The sequence below is a fragment of the Sceloporus occidentalis genome, unplaced genomic scaffold (assembly GCF_023333645.1).
Source record: "Sceloporus occidentalis isolate IW3139 unplaced genomic scaffold, rSceOcc1.0.p SCAF_205, whole genome shotgun sequence".
Lineage (NCBI taxonomy): Eukaryota > Metazoa > Chordata > Lepidosauria > Squamata > Phrynosomatidae > Sceloporus > Sceloporus occidentalis.
The window spans coordinates 829,086-846,938 of NW_028317185.1; the positions used below are offsets into that span (position 1 = coordinate 829,086).

Genomic DNA, 17,853 nt, shown 5'->3' on the forward strand with positions numbered 1-17,853 from the left:
CTAACATAATATTTAAAAGACTTTAAAGCTTTCGAGAGTCATCCTCTCTTCATCGGGTATTGAGTATTGCTTCAGACCTGATGAAGAGAGGATGTATCTATGTATATACAGAGCTGGAGGGTATATTACTGTATACAGCGCTGGGGGGTTATTACTGTATACAGCGCTGGGGGGTTATTACTGTATACAGCGCTGGGGGTATTAATACAGCGCTGGGGGTATTACTGTATACAGCGCTGGGGGTTATATTACTGTATACAGAGCTGGGGGGTATATTACTGTATACAGCGCTGGGGGGTTATTACTGTATACAGCGCTGGGGGTATTAATACAGCGCTGGGGGTTATATTACTGTATACAGCACTGGGGGTTATATTACTGTATACAGCGCTGGGGGGTTATATTACTGTATACAGCTCTGGGGGTTATATTACTGTATACAGTGCTGGGGGTTATTGCTGTATACAGCACTGGGGTTTATACCAGGACAAAGGATACAAAAAGGACAGGTGTTTAGAGCGACTGAGGTGACAGCCGGCACTCAGAGTGTTTGTTTAGGGATAACATCTGTGACAGCGCCGCTTCCTGGCCTTGACAGTGACGGCCTCCCAAGGTTCAAGAGCCAGCACAGAGGGCAATGGGGTATTTACAGATTTTAGAGTGTAAGCTCCTTGGAGCAGGGCTCTCCTCACATTTAGTTTCGGTAAGCCCAAATTGTTATGTCATGGACTACTTGTTATGTCCCGTTCACCCACGGTACAGCGCTGCGGAATGTGATGGCGCTATATAAAACAATAAATAATAATAATCTAGATGCCATCGAACTCCAAACAAAAGCCTCTGAGTGTTATTTTGCCCCACCATTGGTAATATCTCTGCAGAGATCCTCCAAGGCCTCAGACACGGGGCAGAAATACAGACTTGGGGCAGAAAGACAGACACTGGGCAGAAATACAGGCACAATTGCAACTTATTATGATGGTAATTACAAAAGAATGCAAGGGGTTGGTTTTGACCCCGTCCTTCGCCACCAAAGTGCCCCATCACCCCTCGTTACTGGTATGGGGAGCAGAACTATACAGCCCGGCGACTAAGAATACTGGGGTTTGACTTCATTCTCTCCAGTACCAGTATGTAATTCCCATGTAAAGTGCTGCCCCCTGCAGGATGTGGGGTGTATAAACTCACAGAAGGGGGTCTGTTAAGCAGGGGGCAGCACTTTACGTGTGGCGGTCAGCAATGCGGGAAACGTATATGAAAGAATGGCTGATGCCTGACTTACACTCTATGTGACACAGAAGGTGTGACGGCAGCGGGACGTGTCTGTCTGTGGCGATTACCGTACGGTAATATAAGACGGGTATATGCCCGTCTCATAGAATAACAGCGTTGGTCGCGGATGTGGTCACGTCCTTAGCCACCTTATACCTGTCCAGAGGGTCCGCGGTAATCTGTCTCTTCTGTCGCTTTGTATAAATACCTCCATTCACCTGCACGGCTTGAAAAGCCAGACTACACTGAATACGAAACAATTAATCAGTGATAGTAAATAAATTGTTAAAAAAAAAAAACGGACCAATTGATATCAGAAAAAAATGCAATAATAATAATATAATAATAATAAAATCAGATGCAATACTGGGAAAAAAATTATTAAAATGTTGCTGTATACGAGTACTTGCGGAGGATACCAGCAATGGTGGTCCGGCATCTCTGCCGCAGACCCTTTATTGCTGTTACTCTCTAGCAGCAGATATTCAGCCCCAAGTGATCCGCCCAGAGTGAAGCAGAATACATGTAGCAGGGGCACCTGAAATAATCACTCAGGGGCCCCTCTGTCACCTCGGCTGATCCTAACCCGGCCACCCTTGGCAAGGTGATGAAACGAGGCCCTATATATTTTCTTGGCTTTGCGATTGTGATCTGCTGTGCCTGGCGTTTCTCAGCCTCTCCCCTGCTCTCCGCTGACGGCTCTGGCACGTTCTTCCACTGGGATAAAGTGGCAAAGGGGAGGTGAATAATTTGGACGGAGGACATTCCTCCTGCAGACAGCCCTGCGTATGAATGAACTGGATACACAGGTTTCCACACCGATCCGACGCACTACATACATTCATTTTATCTGCTCAGATTCATGTCAACTTAATTTTTAACAATTAGTGCTAAATCTCTGAAAACGAGGAGGATCCCCCGATGAAATTATTTGCCCTGTGTGGCAGAGGGCCAGTCCGGCCGTGGTTAGATGTGCCTGTCTGCCAGCTTCCGCCCAGTGCCCTACCAGTTTTGCTTGCCATCAGATCTAGTCTATACATCATTTAATCATATATATATGGTTTCCTTCTGTACGATGCCAAGATCAGAAAGCAGGATTTCTGCCAAAACTTGATCACTGTATGAATGAAATATGTACATGGATGATTTTATCTGTGTATGAATTAAATGTATAATTGGATTCCATATAGAATGCAATCTATAGTGCGTGTGTGTTTTTTGTTGTTGCTATAACCAGCTGTGTGCATGAATGAACAGTACGGCTCCTTCCTGAACACCACATACGAATGAATGCCAGGATTGGTTTGAATTTATTATATATATATATATATTCAGATATATAAGCTGTATATCTGAATGCATTGCTCTACGTGTAAACAACTCACCCAAAGCTTCTCTCTGTACATGAATGAACAACGCTCACGCAATAAACACTTAACTTTATTACAAAAGTAGCTCACACGGCGATGGTGAAGAGGAAGTGACAAGTGTGACACCAGGTGAGAAGGTGGCCTGCCTGGCGGGGACAGCAGTGTTATAGGGCAGGGTGTGTTATGCTAGGAACAAGATGATGGGAACGCAAGACAGACAACAAATGTTTGGGGGCAGCAGGACAGACAAGAGGGCACAGACACGACGTTAAAGCAGGACAGACGTGACAACGATACAGGCCGACAGACTGATGCACACCCGTCAGGTGCTAAACAGAAATAGGGGTCATTAACACGGGTGGTCTCGCTGCAGAACACAAAAAGTTTCACACCTGGCCTGGTATCTGTAATGTGAATGCACACAGAGGAACACGGAACCCCAAAAATGGGATCAGTCTCAAAAACATCTACACCATGGGCCCAAGCGGCCCTTATTTAAAATGCCCGTTAAAAAAAAGATAAATTACACAAGAAAATAGTTGGGGTGGGGGGTTTAAAAGTGTTTGTAGTGTGATTCTGTCAGGGAGTCCCTGAGACTTTGTTAAGGCTGTTGTGGGCCAAAATATTTAAATGTCCCAAATTCATTCTATCAAACCGAGCAACACGGCGGCCCTGTTTTTAAAATCCAGCGTGGAAAATTTCAGTTTCTTCTTCGCGGTTTCTTCTTCCCTTTCTCGCCCCTGTTGCTCGATCACCAGAGTGGCCCATAGGCAGTGCAGGGGCCCGGTTCTCAGGTGGTCACAGGACGTCCAATCAGAGCACAAGCTTTGTCTCTATACTATAAAGATTAAAATCCCACCATCTTTCTGCAGTCCACCCGATCTAATATTTCATTTGGTATCCGAGGGCCGACACGCCACAACGCGACCGAGCCCTTGGCGGCAGTGACACGGAGACTGCCCCGATATCCCAGGCACAGCCGTGGAAAGTTTAGGCTTCGATCCTGCGCAGGCTGGAGCGGGTCATGGAGTCCCTGGAAGGGAGAGAAGGTTGAAGTGAGCGGGGAGCGGTTGCCGCCAAAGCTTTTAGCGTACTTCAACTATAGTTTGTGACTTTTGTTTGACAGCCAGCGTAACGGTCTTGGAAATATTTACTTTATACGTTCACCTCGTGGAAGGTGAAATCTGCGTCTAAAAGCGGCACAGCTAATATTATTCTAATTATTTTTACGTCCCGAAGTTCTGGTGTTTGCCAAAACCCCCTTGTACCTGGCATTGGTGTGAGGCAGGAGGTCGCTGTATAACTGCGGGATCTTGCGGGATGTTAAAGGGCTGAGCGCTTCCTTTAGCCGGTGGTAATTCCTCTCCAGCTCCCGGTGATATTCTCTCTGATCTGGACCGATGAGGCTTTTGTTCTTGCGTAGGGCGTCCTCACACCTGGAAAGACCGACGGCACAGCGATAAAATACTTTGTAAGGCCCAGGAGAGCGCGGAATATCTTCCTACAGCCGGGGCAATAAATATCTTACCCTTTATACATCGAGGCTAGGTTTAAATCACAGATGCCCTGCAAGATGTATAATCCATCAAGTCTCCATAAATAAAAGGGCTATTATCTGACAACCTTCCCTTTAAAGTGACCCCACGCAGCGTTCACGCTTCACCCCGTTATACCCGTATCCATGCCTGCGCCGAGCTCGTACCTCTTGGTGAAGTCCCTGAAGCAAAGCCGCAACTTGTTATGTAGACGGTACAGACGAGGGTCCTCTGGAATTTCTGCCAAAAACACTTGGGCCACCTCAAGAGGACCCTGAGGCAAAAACAAGGTCCACGTAGAGTTAGTTGCGACCCTCACGGCATGCGACCTCTTCTTCGTATAGCACATACAATCAGGATCATTGATTATTATTACTACATTACAACACCGACACGCAGACAAACGGTTGGCAAAATCCGGGGCTTGCCAACCAGCGAACACGCTACCCGCAGGGAAAAGCAGGACCGGCACGGGCAGCGAGCAGCACACGTTACACGTAAAAAAAGTGGACCTGGAAATTAAATGGCGCTCCTCTAAAAAACAAAAGGCTTGGTGCTTTCCAAACCCTGACCATGGTCTTCGCAACATGGATTTAAAGATCAGGGTCAGAAATGATTTAAGGAAGATTATTATTAAAATATTCAGTTCACGCGGTATGGTTATAGCCAGTGTCTCTCTAACTTCCGCTGCCTTTAGTACATTCCAGTACACACCGGCAGGTCACACATCATTATTTATTCACCTGATTGACGGTTGTTCCAACGCAACCCTGTAGAACCATCTGCAGCATCTTGGCGTCGGCTGGCTCCTGGTGCGTAGCGAATGCCAGCTCCTGGGTCTTCTTTTGCATGTCTTCAATAGCAACCTCTACCGGGATCAGAACCACCTGGAAGTTTTACAACAGTGCAGAATACAAAGAGTTAATTTATTTTGCTTTACTCTCAGTCTTTACAGGTAATTTAACTCATCCGGTGCCAGTGCCCTCCAGAATCTCTGCCACCTGTCTGCACATCTCCCATACCAGTGACCCATTAGATCCTCCTTATGACCAACCTATATCCATCATCTTCAAATTATCATGGCGTCCATAGTCCCTACCCTTGTGTCTTCTTGAAGTCCCTTGTGTCCCAATTAACCGCCCGCTCTCCATGTTGTCCAGCCAGGTCCTCTTACCTCCTCCCGCTGCAGCACATTGACACGAGTCTTGATGTAAGGGAACGCGTGCGAGGTGGTCAGCACCGTCTTGCGCTTGTACTGCTCATGCAGATCTCCGTGCGCCCGGCCGTCCAGCGTGAACGGAGTACAGAAGAGAAACGTGCGCAGGTTGTAGTTTTTGTCGAAGTAGGTAACGCGGTCCTTTAGCTCGTACGTGTCAAAGAACGGTTCCACGTACGTGATCTGGATGTAAGCCTGGACCAGGAGAAGAAGAAAGCGTGAGGTTTCAAAGTTCCATTCAACAAAACTTGAATACCTTGCCCTAAGAAGAGTCCCGAGATTTTGCACTCTTCCATTCCAGGGTAAACATCTCAACTACATACAATAAGTCTGGAACGCATGGGCAGCACAAAAAAGATAAGTATTACAAAAAAAAGGAAGCCAAGTTGTACGGTCCACCCAGAAAGTAGATTGTTTTGGTGGAGAATGTTCCAATTTCATCCTCGCTTACCTTGTTTGGGTCGAGTTTGGTTTTATCTACATGATTGGAATCTTTTACAACCACGACATTTCCTTCACCGAACCGCTGAGCGTAAAATTCCTACGAGGGAAAAAATTATAGAGTATAGAGTTTAGTTCCGGTACCGGTAAAGCCAGCAACTCAGCACCTACATAAAGCGTCGATACAATGTAACCAGGATCAGCTCCCGCATTCAGTACTCAGACACAGACAGTGACGGCGGTCATCCTCACCTCCAGACGGTGAGAGATCTCGGCCAGTTTGGTTATTGACGGTTCTTTGTACACAAACTCCTGGTCATCCAGGTCCCCAAATTTTGAGCCATAAAATCCAACTCGGAAATATGTTCCAAACATACGCTGAATGTCTGGGGGGGGGGGAGGGAGCGATAGGGTTCGGTTAGATGGATTTGGGATCAGGAATGTATTTTGGGTACAGGAATAGCAGAGAGCCGTCGGGTGTAGTGTCAGATCTGTGTATGTTGGGTACAGGAATAGCAGAGGCATCGGGTGTAGCGTCAGATCTGTGTATGTTGGTACAGGAATAGCAGAGAGACGTCGGGTGTAGCGTCAGATCCGTGTATGTTGGTGCAGGAATAGCAGAGCCATCGGGTGTAGCGTCAGATCTGTGTATATTGGGTGTAGGAATAGCAGAGAGCCGTCGGGTGTAGCGTCAGATCTGTGTATATTGGGTGTAGGAATAGCAGAGAGCCGTCGGGTGTAGCGTCAGATCTGTGTATATTGGGTGTAGGAATAGCAGAGAGCCGTCGGGTGTAGCGTCAGATCTGTGTATGTTGGTGCAGGAATAGCAGAACGTTGGTGGAGTAGCTGTGTCAGAGTGGTGTTTATAACTCTGGAAGAGCTGAGACTTAGCAGAGGTGTCGTGTCTTCTACTCACCAACACGTCCCAGTCACATCAGCCCATCAGCGGAGAGATGCGGGAGAGAAGAAGAAATAATTAGAATACAACACAGACACCGGGATAAAAGAGCGCTTAGAAGGACGCGGCCGATGCCAACGAGAACTAGCAATGTATAAACACGCGCTACAAGTGTTCACGTCACATATACTCGCAGTGCATATAAAAGTGCCAAAACATAGACATACCTAAAACAACACACATGAAACATGTATATAACACTCCTAATAAACATTTACATGCCAAAACACACATATGCACCCCTCATCCCTCCTTTAAAAGCACAAGAAATCTCTGTGTATACACAAAAGACACGTGTGTAACGGACACACACATACACAAAACACACAAAACAATGCACTGTGACGTACAAAAACATCCTCTAGTTATGCAGTAGGACTCGGACAGCTGCGTTACTGATGGAGGACACGTCGGCCTTTGGCTGTGTTTACAGCTCAATGTTTGGGGTCTTGGGGGGGGAGACAACCACGAGAGACATCGTTCTACTTAATGGCCTGCGGTCTCAACAAAACAAAACTCGGCTAATGTTCTCCTATGGACATTCGGTAACGGCAGACGTTCCCCGGTCCGCCACTGGGTGCGTTACTTTCCTAGAGGTGCTGACCCTTCTCCTAACGCCTGCACCATTTATTAGAAGATACGGATTATATGTAACGGTTTCTATATCTTCACAGGACATGGGGCATTGGAAATAACAATAAAGTTGTTTTCCGGGGGAAACATTTTTCTGTTGCTCATGTTCAGCACTTCCTGAGCTAAGCGCATTACCGCAGGAAGTGAGTGCGCAGGAATAAGGATTCCCCCAGCTGACGGGGGAATTCCGTGTTCATACAGCAAAAGTCCCATCAGATATGGAAGAACTTACATTGTCTTTAAGTGAAAAGGACTATAAATGATAAAATATTTTAGAAAACCATTTTTTTAAGCGAAGCCCCAAGAATTGTGGATCATGTTTTCCGTTTAACATGCGCCATGTGATGTTTGGGTATCAGGATGGCTGCCGCTCCTAGTGCATAAGTAGATTGTTTTCACCATGGCTGTGCTTATCGTGGGGTTAGCTGCCGTGCAGCGCGTCATGGTGGGTAAGAGAAGCAATGGAGGGGGGAATGTGAGAAACGGGTTAATTTTCACACCGCCTACCTCCCAGCCTGTGATCTGCTCGGGAGCAGAGAGGGGGGAAAAAAAAGGGATGGACAGAGGGAGAAAAAGGGGAAAAAAGTATGAATGTATCATATCGGGAGAGCAAAGAGACACAGAAGAATATTGGGATTTTTGAGAAATCGCATAGGAAATTAATTAAATACATGATGACAGACATTTAAGATGAGAAAAAAAGGGCAGATAGAGAAAAAAAAAAGAAAGGGAGGGAACAAGGAGAGAATGGAAAGAGAGCACAGATTAATAAACAGTAACACCCAACAGGTCTCCATTCCACCCCAAAGTAATACACTGCACCCGAAGCTTCTGGAACGTTACATCTTTTTCTACGTTGACCCCCAAAAAGGCATCGACATCATCTAAAGCTTTTGCTGTCTTTTGGGATAATACGGCTCTATCTATTGATTGATCTATCGATTTATCTATATGACAGCATCTGCTGAGTGGGCAGTTTTCCCGGTGGGGGTTCTTTGGAGGATCTCAGAATGTTACTGAACTATAACTCCCACAAACCTCTGCCAGACACTTGCCATGTTTTAGCTGAAGCTCACGTAAGCCGTAGCGCACAAACAGCCTGCGATCTATGTATATAAGAGCCCCCCCTGGCTGATTTACAGAACACACACCTGGTTGGTGATCTTGTTGAAGGCGTCTTGCAGCTTCCCGTGGACTGCAGCCAACTTCTTGTAATCCCGGTTAGCCTCATAGATGGGAATCAGCAGCTTATAAACCTCGTTCACCGCCTCAAACAAGCCGCCCTGCCGAGAGACGCACATGCGTTACATACCAACAGACTCGTTATATATATATATAGACATTGCCCAATAAGTCCTTAATGAAAACATATATATATATATATTCATTACAGGGAGAATGATGATGATGGGAGCGGCAGAGTGAATATATGCATCTGCGTGGCTACAACTTTTGTCTCCTATAGAGCTCCTGGAAAAGCGGCAACCCGAGTACATTGCTAGGTTGCCTTATGGAGAATCTGGAGTATGGCGGAAAGCGGTCCCCGGGGGGGGGGGTTCAGAGGCGGCCCACCTTGTCGAAGCTGAACACGGCCTTCTCCAACAGTCCCACCAATCCGGCCTCGGTGAAGAATTTCCCAGAACATATTCCTTCCTCGTCCGGCGACACCACATCGTCCGACACCGCCGACTCCTCCAGGACGTTGGACGAGATGTTCTAGAGGGAAACACCGGGAGGAGGAGGTAGGAACAGGTGAGCAATCTGTTAAACGACTGAACATTTATCCCCCTTAAACATTTAGAACCCCTTAAGGACAACCGGTTGTCCTTAAACCCATTAATCAAAATTAATGTACGGTCTTTGTCGTGAAGGGGTTTCCACATTCCATATTCCATCCCAATAAATCTAATTATACATTCGGCCAATTCTGCAGTTATTTTGCAGACCATTAATGAAGGGGCGAGAAAGCCCAACATGCCGAAGCGGACATTAGATTATCGCTCCAGGATAGTCTTTTTTTCTTTGACCAAATCAGCCATTTTTGTCCCTCCGTTGTGCTTACCGTTGGTCCACAACGTTGACCATGGCTTCCAAAACTCATATTATTATAAAAACGGAGCAATTCGGTGAGAGGTAAAGCGTTCCACGATCCATAACATACGAGGTAGTACAGATAACCTCTGTGTATCTACCTGGAAGCTGACGCACCCCACGGGCAGATGTCTGCCGTCCTCCAGCATGCTCAGATATTCTGAGACCAGCGCCGCTCCGTGCACAAAGCAATGAGCTGCCTCAGCGTGGTTCCCACGCTCAGTGTGCTTGGCCGCCATGTTCTGAAGCCACGTCAGACGGAGGTCCGGTGAGTTCTGGTATCCTTTGGCAATCCTGCGGTGAAGGGACAAGTAGGACAAGGTCAACCGAGAAGTTCCAGCCAAGCCTGGATTTATAAGCTGGCCATCTCTACGCAAAACATACGCAATGAGCCTATATCTCTAACCTGACCTGAACACGAGTCTGGCCTCCTACGGTCGGATGTCCAGCTAAAGGTGGACATATTAAACACAAACACAGGGGCATTGGTGATTGAGGTTTCATGGACCGGACTGAAAAAGTAAAATACAGTCGACCAGAAAGGTGGCCGTTCTCCATCTACTGGCGAACTTGATCACATGACTCTTGGATTTTATAGATAAAAATGTGAAAATCTGGCAAATAGTTTTGGATTCCACTGTGGTTAAATGTTTAATGTAGCCTGCAAACTCCTGGTTTAGTGAATAGACCTCTCTCTGGATTCTTACCTGTACATTAAATCCATTAACATCTCAGGATCTTCTTGATGCTCCTTCATTTTCACCGTGTCGGTCAGTATCATGTGCAGATTAAATACCAGATCCTGGACCTGCAGGAGCAGCGAAACACGGTGTACCGCAGTCACATACCCGCGCTACGACACTCACTAACATTCCTCCTAATCCTACACCCCGAAGCTCCAAATCTCGTTATAATAGTTATTTACTTATAATACATTCCCAATTTCATTGTGGTGTCATTACTTGCTCTGGGAAGCTGGTGTCTCTCAGCTCCATGTCCTCCTGCGAGTAGGTCAATATGGTCTTTAGCGACCGACGTATGTAGTCCTCGTTAAACTTCTGCGAGGTCCCCACCAAAGACGACAAGGACATGGTGACCTGCATCTTCACACGTGCGAAATTCTACAACGATAAAAAGTCCTTTTAATATCTTAACAGCATCATGGTGTTTATGGTCCGAACGCCGTAACTTCCCCTGTCCTGGTCTGTTAACGCCTCCTACTGCAAAATGTTATTGTCTTAGTTGACGTCTTTTTCTTCTGTTTCTGAGTGGAAGCCACGGAATTCTCTGGCGTTATTTAGGAAGTTCCAAGGCAGGACCGGTCACGGTTTTACTCACATTGCCAATTTCAAAGTTCTGCCTCATGAGCAGGTAGAGGGAGGCGCTGGCGTGGGCGCGCACGCTGCCGATGCCGCTGCTGCAGTGGCGCAGTAGCCGGAGACATAGGTCAGAGCACAGCTCGGTGTCATCCTCAAACAGCATCTCCGGGAACTAGGAGAGAAGAGACACGACGGGTTAAAGGGAACAAGGTGATGGTGGTACAGCCAATATGGCGGTGAGGGGGGTCCAGAGGTGGTAAAACATCTTCGAAAAGAAACGGCAGTCACTGGAGGGGGGAGCGGGATTAATATGCGCATTAAAAGGGGGCGGACTGGACTTAATATAAAGGATACGCTTTATTTGGAGTATTGTTACCTTGCACACTAGCGCCCTCTGGCTGGTGAAACAGTGTTGCAGGTACAGCGCGCTCTGATTGTAACCCATGCTGTGCAGCAGCACTTTAAGAACTCCCCCCAGGATGCTTTCCTTCATCTCCGACATCATCACTGTCTGTAAGGGGGAGAGAAATCAATTTATTGGACTCTACGGCCCCTTTAAATCACTAAATCACTTCCGCCTGGGCCAGCAACCTGAGGCATCTCACCTGCACTATGATCTCCAGCGCGTCCAGCACCACCAGATTGGCCTCGGACGCCATATTGCCTTCCACGATGACATCCAGCTCCCGCTCTGCCTGAGACCTGGAGAGGTTAGGATACGCCGAGTTACCCCCTGAGATCTGCACACGGCATACAGCCCTTCTACCTGTATAATAATCACGCGTTTTGGGCAGATTCTGGGGGGGATCTGTGTGCCGAGGATCCAACGGCGTGTATAGACACTGCCGGTGCCTGTTCCATCAGCAACCGCCCCTGCCCGCTCCAAGCGAGCCACGGGAGATTAGAGAAAGTGGGCATCGGTGGGTGTGATTCTATGACATGTATGTTCGCTTTGACCATCACAAATATTTAATTACACATTTTATTAACCGAAAATATTAGCGATTCTTTAAAGGGAAATACGTCTGGATCCAAAATGGGTTTTCAAAAAGCCCTGCGCAAAATGCCCTGGGAACGCGGGGAGGGAAACATCTCACAATTAAAAGCTTTGGCTGCCAAACATTACATGGAGCCGAGCCCTGAGAGTTTACTAGCCGAGGATGATAAGAGCCGTGGGCCGCAGCTGGACTGCCAATGGCCAGCCACGGCCGCGCTGGAAGATCCCGCGGTACCGTCACCCTAAGGTCTCACTTTTCCGTTTTGTCGCCCGTTGGCCTCCACTGCGTGACATTCTTTCTCCATCGCACGTTCTCCTGGCTCACAAAAGGGCTGCGCTCTGCAAGAATGGAGTCACGGGGCGAAAGTTATTGGCATGACAGGGATTTTCAGCCCTTTTCCGGGGCAGTATTTCTAGCCCGTCTTAACTTTTTTCCCCGTTCTCCCTTTTAGAGGTTGCTTAATGTACGTTTTTATATCTTTGGTAAGCATCGCCTCACTACTGAAACCGAACCCCCCCAAGGCTTGGTCGGTGGGGACACGACAGCGTTAGTCTCGTAAAATGGCGCTCACCTCTGCTACGTTTCACCATGTCCTGACGCGCTCCGATGGTTCCAAGTATCGCCTCTTCCAGTCGGGCCTTCATGTCCACAGACTTTTTAAACGTTAGGCTGTTTATCCTTTCAAGGGCCTTCTTACCCTAGGGGCGACAACCCCGAAAAAGAAAAAAAAAAGTGAAAGAAAGATAGTTGCACCATCAGAAAGGGGTAAAGGAAGGCAGGCGGGGGGTGACGGAGGGGCCGCTCACCTTGTACTGGAAGCAGGACACACACAGGCTTAAGAGTTCCAGGAGCCGAGTGAGCTGCAGAACGGACAGACCGGAGAACCAGCGCTGCAGAAGGTCCTGCTCCGCGTTCTTCAGCACCCAGAGGACGCAGACGAGCAAATTCCTGCTGGACTCCGCGGAGAGGACGTTACCTGCACGGGGCGGCTACGAAACCAGAGGCAGAGAACAGTGAGAGGGGGCCAAAAAAACCAAACAACCCTGGCTGGAGGGTACGACCAGGAATGGGACTTTGGAGGATTATTCACTAAATCGAGTGTTGACGGGAGAGGCGCGATAATCGTTATGGCAGAAGGACCGAGCTGACCCTGTATAAGGCGCAATTCAAAGGGTATAGAGGCTTTGAAGAAATCTCACTAATTTAACTATGCATTACACAGGGCCCGTCATGTATTGTGAAGTAAAGGAGCTGAAACACAAGTCTTCTGCAAGTCCTCCTGACAACTCTTTTAGTGAATAGCTCCATTTGGGTGTGGAATGTAAGAGGAAGGCAAGGATAGCAAGACGAAGATGGAGCAAAGGGACTTTGCGGACGGGAAGAAGATAAGGGTGTATACTGGATGAAGGGTAAAAAGAACGAAGAACAGGATAGAGGGCAATCATGGATGGGGTGGACAGGAATCGTCTCATGAAAAGGAGGAGGAGGTCAATGGGTCAAAGTAAGAAACTAAGATGAGGGAGAGTTCTCTGAACGGTCACTCACGGGAGGGGGCATCGGGAAGGTGCTGGTTTTCTGCACGCAGGGTAGCGGAGCTCCCGCGATTGCCATAGCAACTGATTGGCTGATGAAGGTTCCATCGCCGTCCACCTCGTCTGCCGGTGCGGACGAAGCATGTCGTACCCTCTGGCCGTGGGGCTCCGCTTAGGGAAGACGATAGCGTCAGCACCAACAGTGTAATATTTAGACGGTATATTTATAGGGTAACATTAAAAGCTTGAGCGTAAAATGCCGTAAATACCCGTAAAGTCGTACAGCTGGGGGAGGGCGTCCATGACGATGCCAATCAAAGGCAGGTAAAGGCGGGCAATGCTCTCCTTGACCAATGGTTTGCCGTATCGGGGGTCGGTGTCATGGCTGCAAAGCAGGTTGTGCAGAGTGCTTATCGCCTTCTTCTGGAGGAAGAACACGCTGCGCAGGGAGAGAAAACGGGCGTCTCAGACAATGCGGGTGACAATACGGCAGGAGGTGGACAATCTTCTCGACAACAATGTATCTCTACAGGGAACTCAAACCCCGAGAGAAGATAAAAGGGCAGAGAGTCTCACCCCTCCAAGTCTGGCTCCAGAATCATGGCCAGTTCACTCAGGATGAGCCCGGAAAGGAAGTGCTGCTGTCTGAACGGGACCGAGAGCTCGAACATATTGGTGACGGTCTTATCCTGAGCAGGGCTGGAGAACACGGAGCTCTGACAGGGAGAGATGGGGAACAGTTACTAGGTCACTCATACCTGGCATGCCCTGCCCGTCTCGCCCTGCGGGGGGGAGGGACAGACTCCGTGCCCCATAGCCCCCTCCTGTCTTTCACCCTGCGGTGGGAGGGGCAGACTCCGTGCCCCATAGCCCCCTCCTGTCTGTGTCACCCTGCGGGGGGGAGGGACAGACTCCGTGCCCCATAGCCCCCTCCTGTCTTTCACCCTGCGGTGGGAGGGGCAGACTCCGTGCCCCATAGCCCCCTCCTGTCTGTGTCACCCTGCGGGGGGGAGGGACAGACTCCGTGCCCCATAGCCCCCTCCTGTCTGTGTCACCCTGCGGTGGGAGGGGCAGACTCCATGCCCCATAGCCCCCTCCTGTCTGTCACCCTGCGGTGGGAGGGACAGACTCCTTATCACTTTACCTGTGATGCAGTTGAAGAGATGGAGGGAGAAGGAGAATTGGGGGGTGAGAGACAGCCACAGGGCAGGTTTAACGCCACGTAATGTTCGTGGGAACACACAATGCGGGTCAGATCCATGCGCAGAGAGATCAAGACATTGGGATTTTGCGTCTTTCCCAGTTTATTGTTAACCTGTAAAGATTAAAGCACAATCTTATTTAAACGAAGGGCTGTATAAATTCCCTGCCCGACATACAATAAATCTAGGACAGAAAACGATCTTCTCCGGCTTACACATCACAGACAGAAAATGCCAGAGAGCCCCGTAATATAAACAAACTGCTTGTCTGCTCCACATAACTAACATATCACAAAGACCAAGTTCTCTGCGTCATAAATCAGAGGTGGAGCCCCTCTCACTTCCAAATACTTAAAGGGAAGATAACCATATTATGTCCTAGTTCTCAGATCAAAGCAAGAGGTCCCTATATCATAATATCGGTATTTCACTCGTAAAGACCAAAAAAAAAAATACATGCTAAATTTATATCAGCAAGTAAGCAGGAATAATTCCTAACTGTTTAAACATATAAATGGTTAGCATCTGTATCACATAATCACATTTTATAAGATCAAAAGATAACCTCTAATTGTTGCCGCAGCAGAAGCTCATTGCTGTCAATGTAGTACACGGAGTAGGTGCAATTTTGCAGCCTATATCAATCATTGTACTTAGTTTTAAAAAAACCAAAAAACAATTCTAATTGATATGTCATGTGAATTAAACATTATTAGCACATTCTAGATTCCACTATTGTGAATTGGAATGCAGTCAGGGAGCTGAATTGCAAACCATACATTATCAACCACAATTAATACTAATTTGTTTAGATGGCTCATTGAATGGACTCCAGTTATGAACCAATTCATCTGATCCATCTCCAAACCATTCACGTCTTAAGTCTTATGTTCCTTTGGAAATTGTCTCCCTTAAAATTAGGCCCTTCCAAGTGGTCCATCATCTAAAGAAGAGACCACCGAGTTGAGCATATTTGACTCTCCTCATTCTATGAAACTTGGTCCACAAAACGAACCCTACAAGACTTTGAAGTCTCTTCTTTAGGAGCAAAACGTCAGTATACCTTTTTGTGACCGGTCACTCCACTAGCAGGCATCGTCTTTTTGTCAAAGGCTCGTCCTCCCTGTATTTTAATTTTTTTTTTTTTATTTCCACCGCCCGTAAGCGGACAAGTCCCTCACAACCTACCGCTTCATCTTCTCTGTCCCTTAAGGGGTTAAAGCTCTTATGTTATTGTATCAGACACTGCAGAAGGTCATGTTCCTGCATAAATAATGATATCGTACGGCAGCGGAAACGTACAGACTGAGTATATTGTTGACTTTTTTATTTTAATGTTTTTTTTACATTTTTTAAAACATTTTTTTTGGTTTGTTTATTTATTTATTTATTTTTTGGAGCATTGGCCACCTTCTGGATTATTTGACCGGGGTAGGTCCTCACCTGTTTGTAGTACGATCGGATGAGATTGAAAACGAAACCTCTATCCATCAGAGAAAAGAGGTCGTTGAGGAAGAAGGCAAGACTGCTGTTGAGACGTTCGGCCAACTCGGTGTCCTGCGGAAAAGAGGTCGGGAAACGATGGGCGAGATCCCGAGGAACATGAACATGAAAGAGACCGACGGACGGGAAGCAAACATGGGGAAAGACGGAGTAATGAGAGAGCGCATAGACCTTCCCGGCAGACAAGAACCTTTTGGCCCCATCTAGACACAAGGTTCTCCTGCTGTAAAGACTGTAATCAGTCGTCGGTCTCGTCAGAAATTCAGGAGCCATATGCCTATCCCATATATGTTTTAATTCCTTACCTTCTAAGCCTCTACCACCTCTGATGGGAGGTTGTTCCATCTACCACCCTCCCAGTGAAATAATGGCAGAAGTGAAGGAATGAATTGGAGGAGAGGAATGTAACCCAAAGACCGGTATGAGGAAGGGTGCGAGGAAAGCTCTATCTGACCTTGAGGTATCTGCTGGTGATCTCCGAGCAGACGGTACACACGAGTGCAGAGATGTCATCGACAAATCTCTCCGGGAAGCGCTGCTTTCGGGGGGCGTCCAGTCTCTCAGAGTTATACAGGTGGAGGGCCATGCTCTTGGTCTGCGGAGAACGAAGAGACAACAGGGATATGAAAAGTGGTTACGAGAAAAAAGCTACATACACAGCACTGTGCACATTGCCGTCACCTGGCCGACACTGATCTCTCTACAACCGCACGACTTACCATGAGCTGGAAGAAGAACCAGGCCTGACTTAGAGCCGCCTCGCGCACGCCGCTGCCGCTGACCACCCACTGCAGGGCCAGCTCCTCATGCAGAAGCTACGCAACAGAAAAGGAATGTTACACGGAATTCTACACGTCACACGTAAACGTCATACCAGCTGTCTCTGTGACCCTACAACTACCCACCATCTGTATTACAAAGTCAGATAATAACGATAACTATAGCTCTTGTCTGTGTCACCCTGCGGTGGGAGGGACAGACTCCATCCCCCATAGCCCCCTCCTGTCTGTGTCACCCTGCGGTGGGAGGGGCAGACTCCGTGCCCCATAGCTCCCTCCTGTCTGTGGCACCCTTCGGTGGGAGGGACAGACTCCATCCCCCATAGCCCCCTCCTGTCTGTGTCACCCTGCGGGGGGAGGGACAGACTCCGTGCCCCATAGCCCCCACCTGTCTGTATCACCCTGCGGTGGGAGGGGCAGACTCCGTGCCCCATAGCCCCCTCCTGTCTGTGTCACCCTGCGGGGGGAGGGGCAGACTCCGTGCCCCATAGCCCCCTCCTGTCTGTGTCACCCTGCGGGGGGAGGGGCAGACTCCGTGCCCCATAGAGTCTGTGTCTCTCTAACTAATTTCTTTACCACGTCTCTGTGTCTCACTGGTAGCTGAATTAACAAATGAAGAATGAGTGTATTAAGAAGTAAAGCGAATGGAATGCTATTAGAATATGATTGATAAACTGATTAGTTAGCAGATGGATTGTAAGACGATTCATTTATCTCAACACAGAGAGGAACTCCTAGTCAATAAAAAAACATGCTGGTCGTATCCTACAGGAACCCAAACCTTGCTTGTTGTTTTGGTTTTGTCTCATAGTGAGGACAGCGTAATCCCTAATCCACGTGTGTTTTAATTCACTCACTGAACGTCTACCTCTTCTTCTTTAAGGCCGTTCTACTTATCTAACACCCTCTGAGCGAAGGTCCATTTCCTAACGTTACACACACACACCCTGACACCTTGACATACCGTGGCTCTCCTGAAGATGCCCCCAACCACATGCTTATAC

General features: G+C 47.9%; 1 protein-coding gene across 1 annotated transcript in view; it reads right to left on the bottom strand.

Moving 5' to 3' along the window:
- Positions 1-3,632: 3,632 nt before the first annotated feature.
- The window catches only part of LOC149277935 (dedicator of cytokinesis protein 6-like), a 45,654-nt gene continuing 31,433 nt past the window's right edge, over positions 3,633-17,853 (bottom strand). The window contains exons 26-51 of the mRNA XM_089502567.1: positions 16,790-16,885; positions 16,525-16,665; positions 16,011-16,124; positions 14,510-14,680; positions 13,942-14,081; positions 13,635-13,804; positions 13,379-13,536; positions 12,640-12,822; positions 12,405-12,531; positions 12,087-12,171; positions 11,441-11,537; positions 11,212-11,346; positions 10,855-11,007; positions 10,479-10,637; positions 10,224-10,324; positions 9,618-9,810; positions 8,998-9,141; positions 8,577-8,708; positions 7,933-7,947; positions 6,087-6,212; positions 5,845-5,934; positions 5,352-5,588; positions 4,921-5,064; positions 4,345-4,451; positions 3,911-4,078; positions 3,633-3,675 (exon numbers count right to left, since the gene is read on the bottom strand). Coding sequence (XP_089358693.1) covers positions 3,633-3,675; positions 3,911-4,078; positions 4,345-4,451; positions 4,921-5,064; positions 5,352-5,588; positions 5,845-5,934; positions 6,087-6,212; positions 7,933-7,947; positions 8,577-8,708; positions 8,998-9,141; positions 9,618-9,810; positions 10,224-10,324; positions 10,479-10,637; positions 10,855-11,007; positions 11,212-11,346; positions 11,441-11,537; positions 12,087-12,171; positions 12,405-12,531; positions 12,640-12,822; positions 13,379-13,536; positions 13,635-13,804; positions 13,942-14,081; positions 14,510-14,680; positions 16,011-16,124; positions 16,525-16,665; positions 16,790-16,885 — 3,429 coding nt within the window. The remainder of the gene's footprint in view (positions 3,676-3,910; positions 4,079-4,344; positions 4,452-4,920; positions 5,065-5,351; positions 5,589-5,844; positions 5,935-6,086; positions 6,213-7,932; positions 7,948-8,576; positions 8,709-8,997; positions 9,142-9,617; positions 9,811-10,223; positions 10,325-10,478; positions 10,638-10,854; positions 11,008-11,211; positions 11,347-11,440; positions 11,538-12,086; positions 12,172-12,404; positions 12,532-12,639; positions 12,823-13,378; positions 13,537-13,634; positions 13,805-13,941; positions 14,082-14,509; positions 14,681-16,010; positions 16,125-16,524; positions 16,666-16,789; positions 16,886-17,853) is intronic.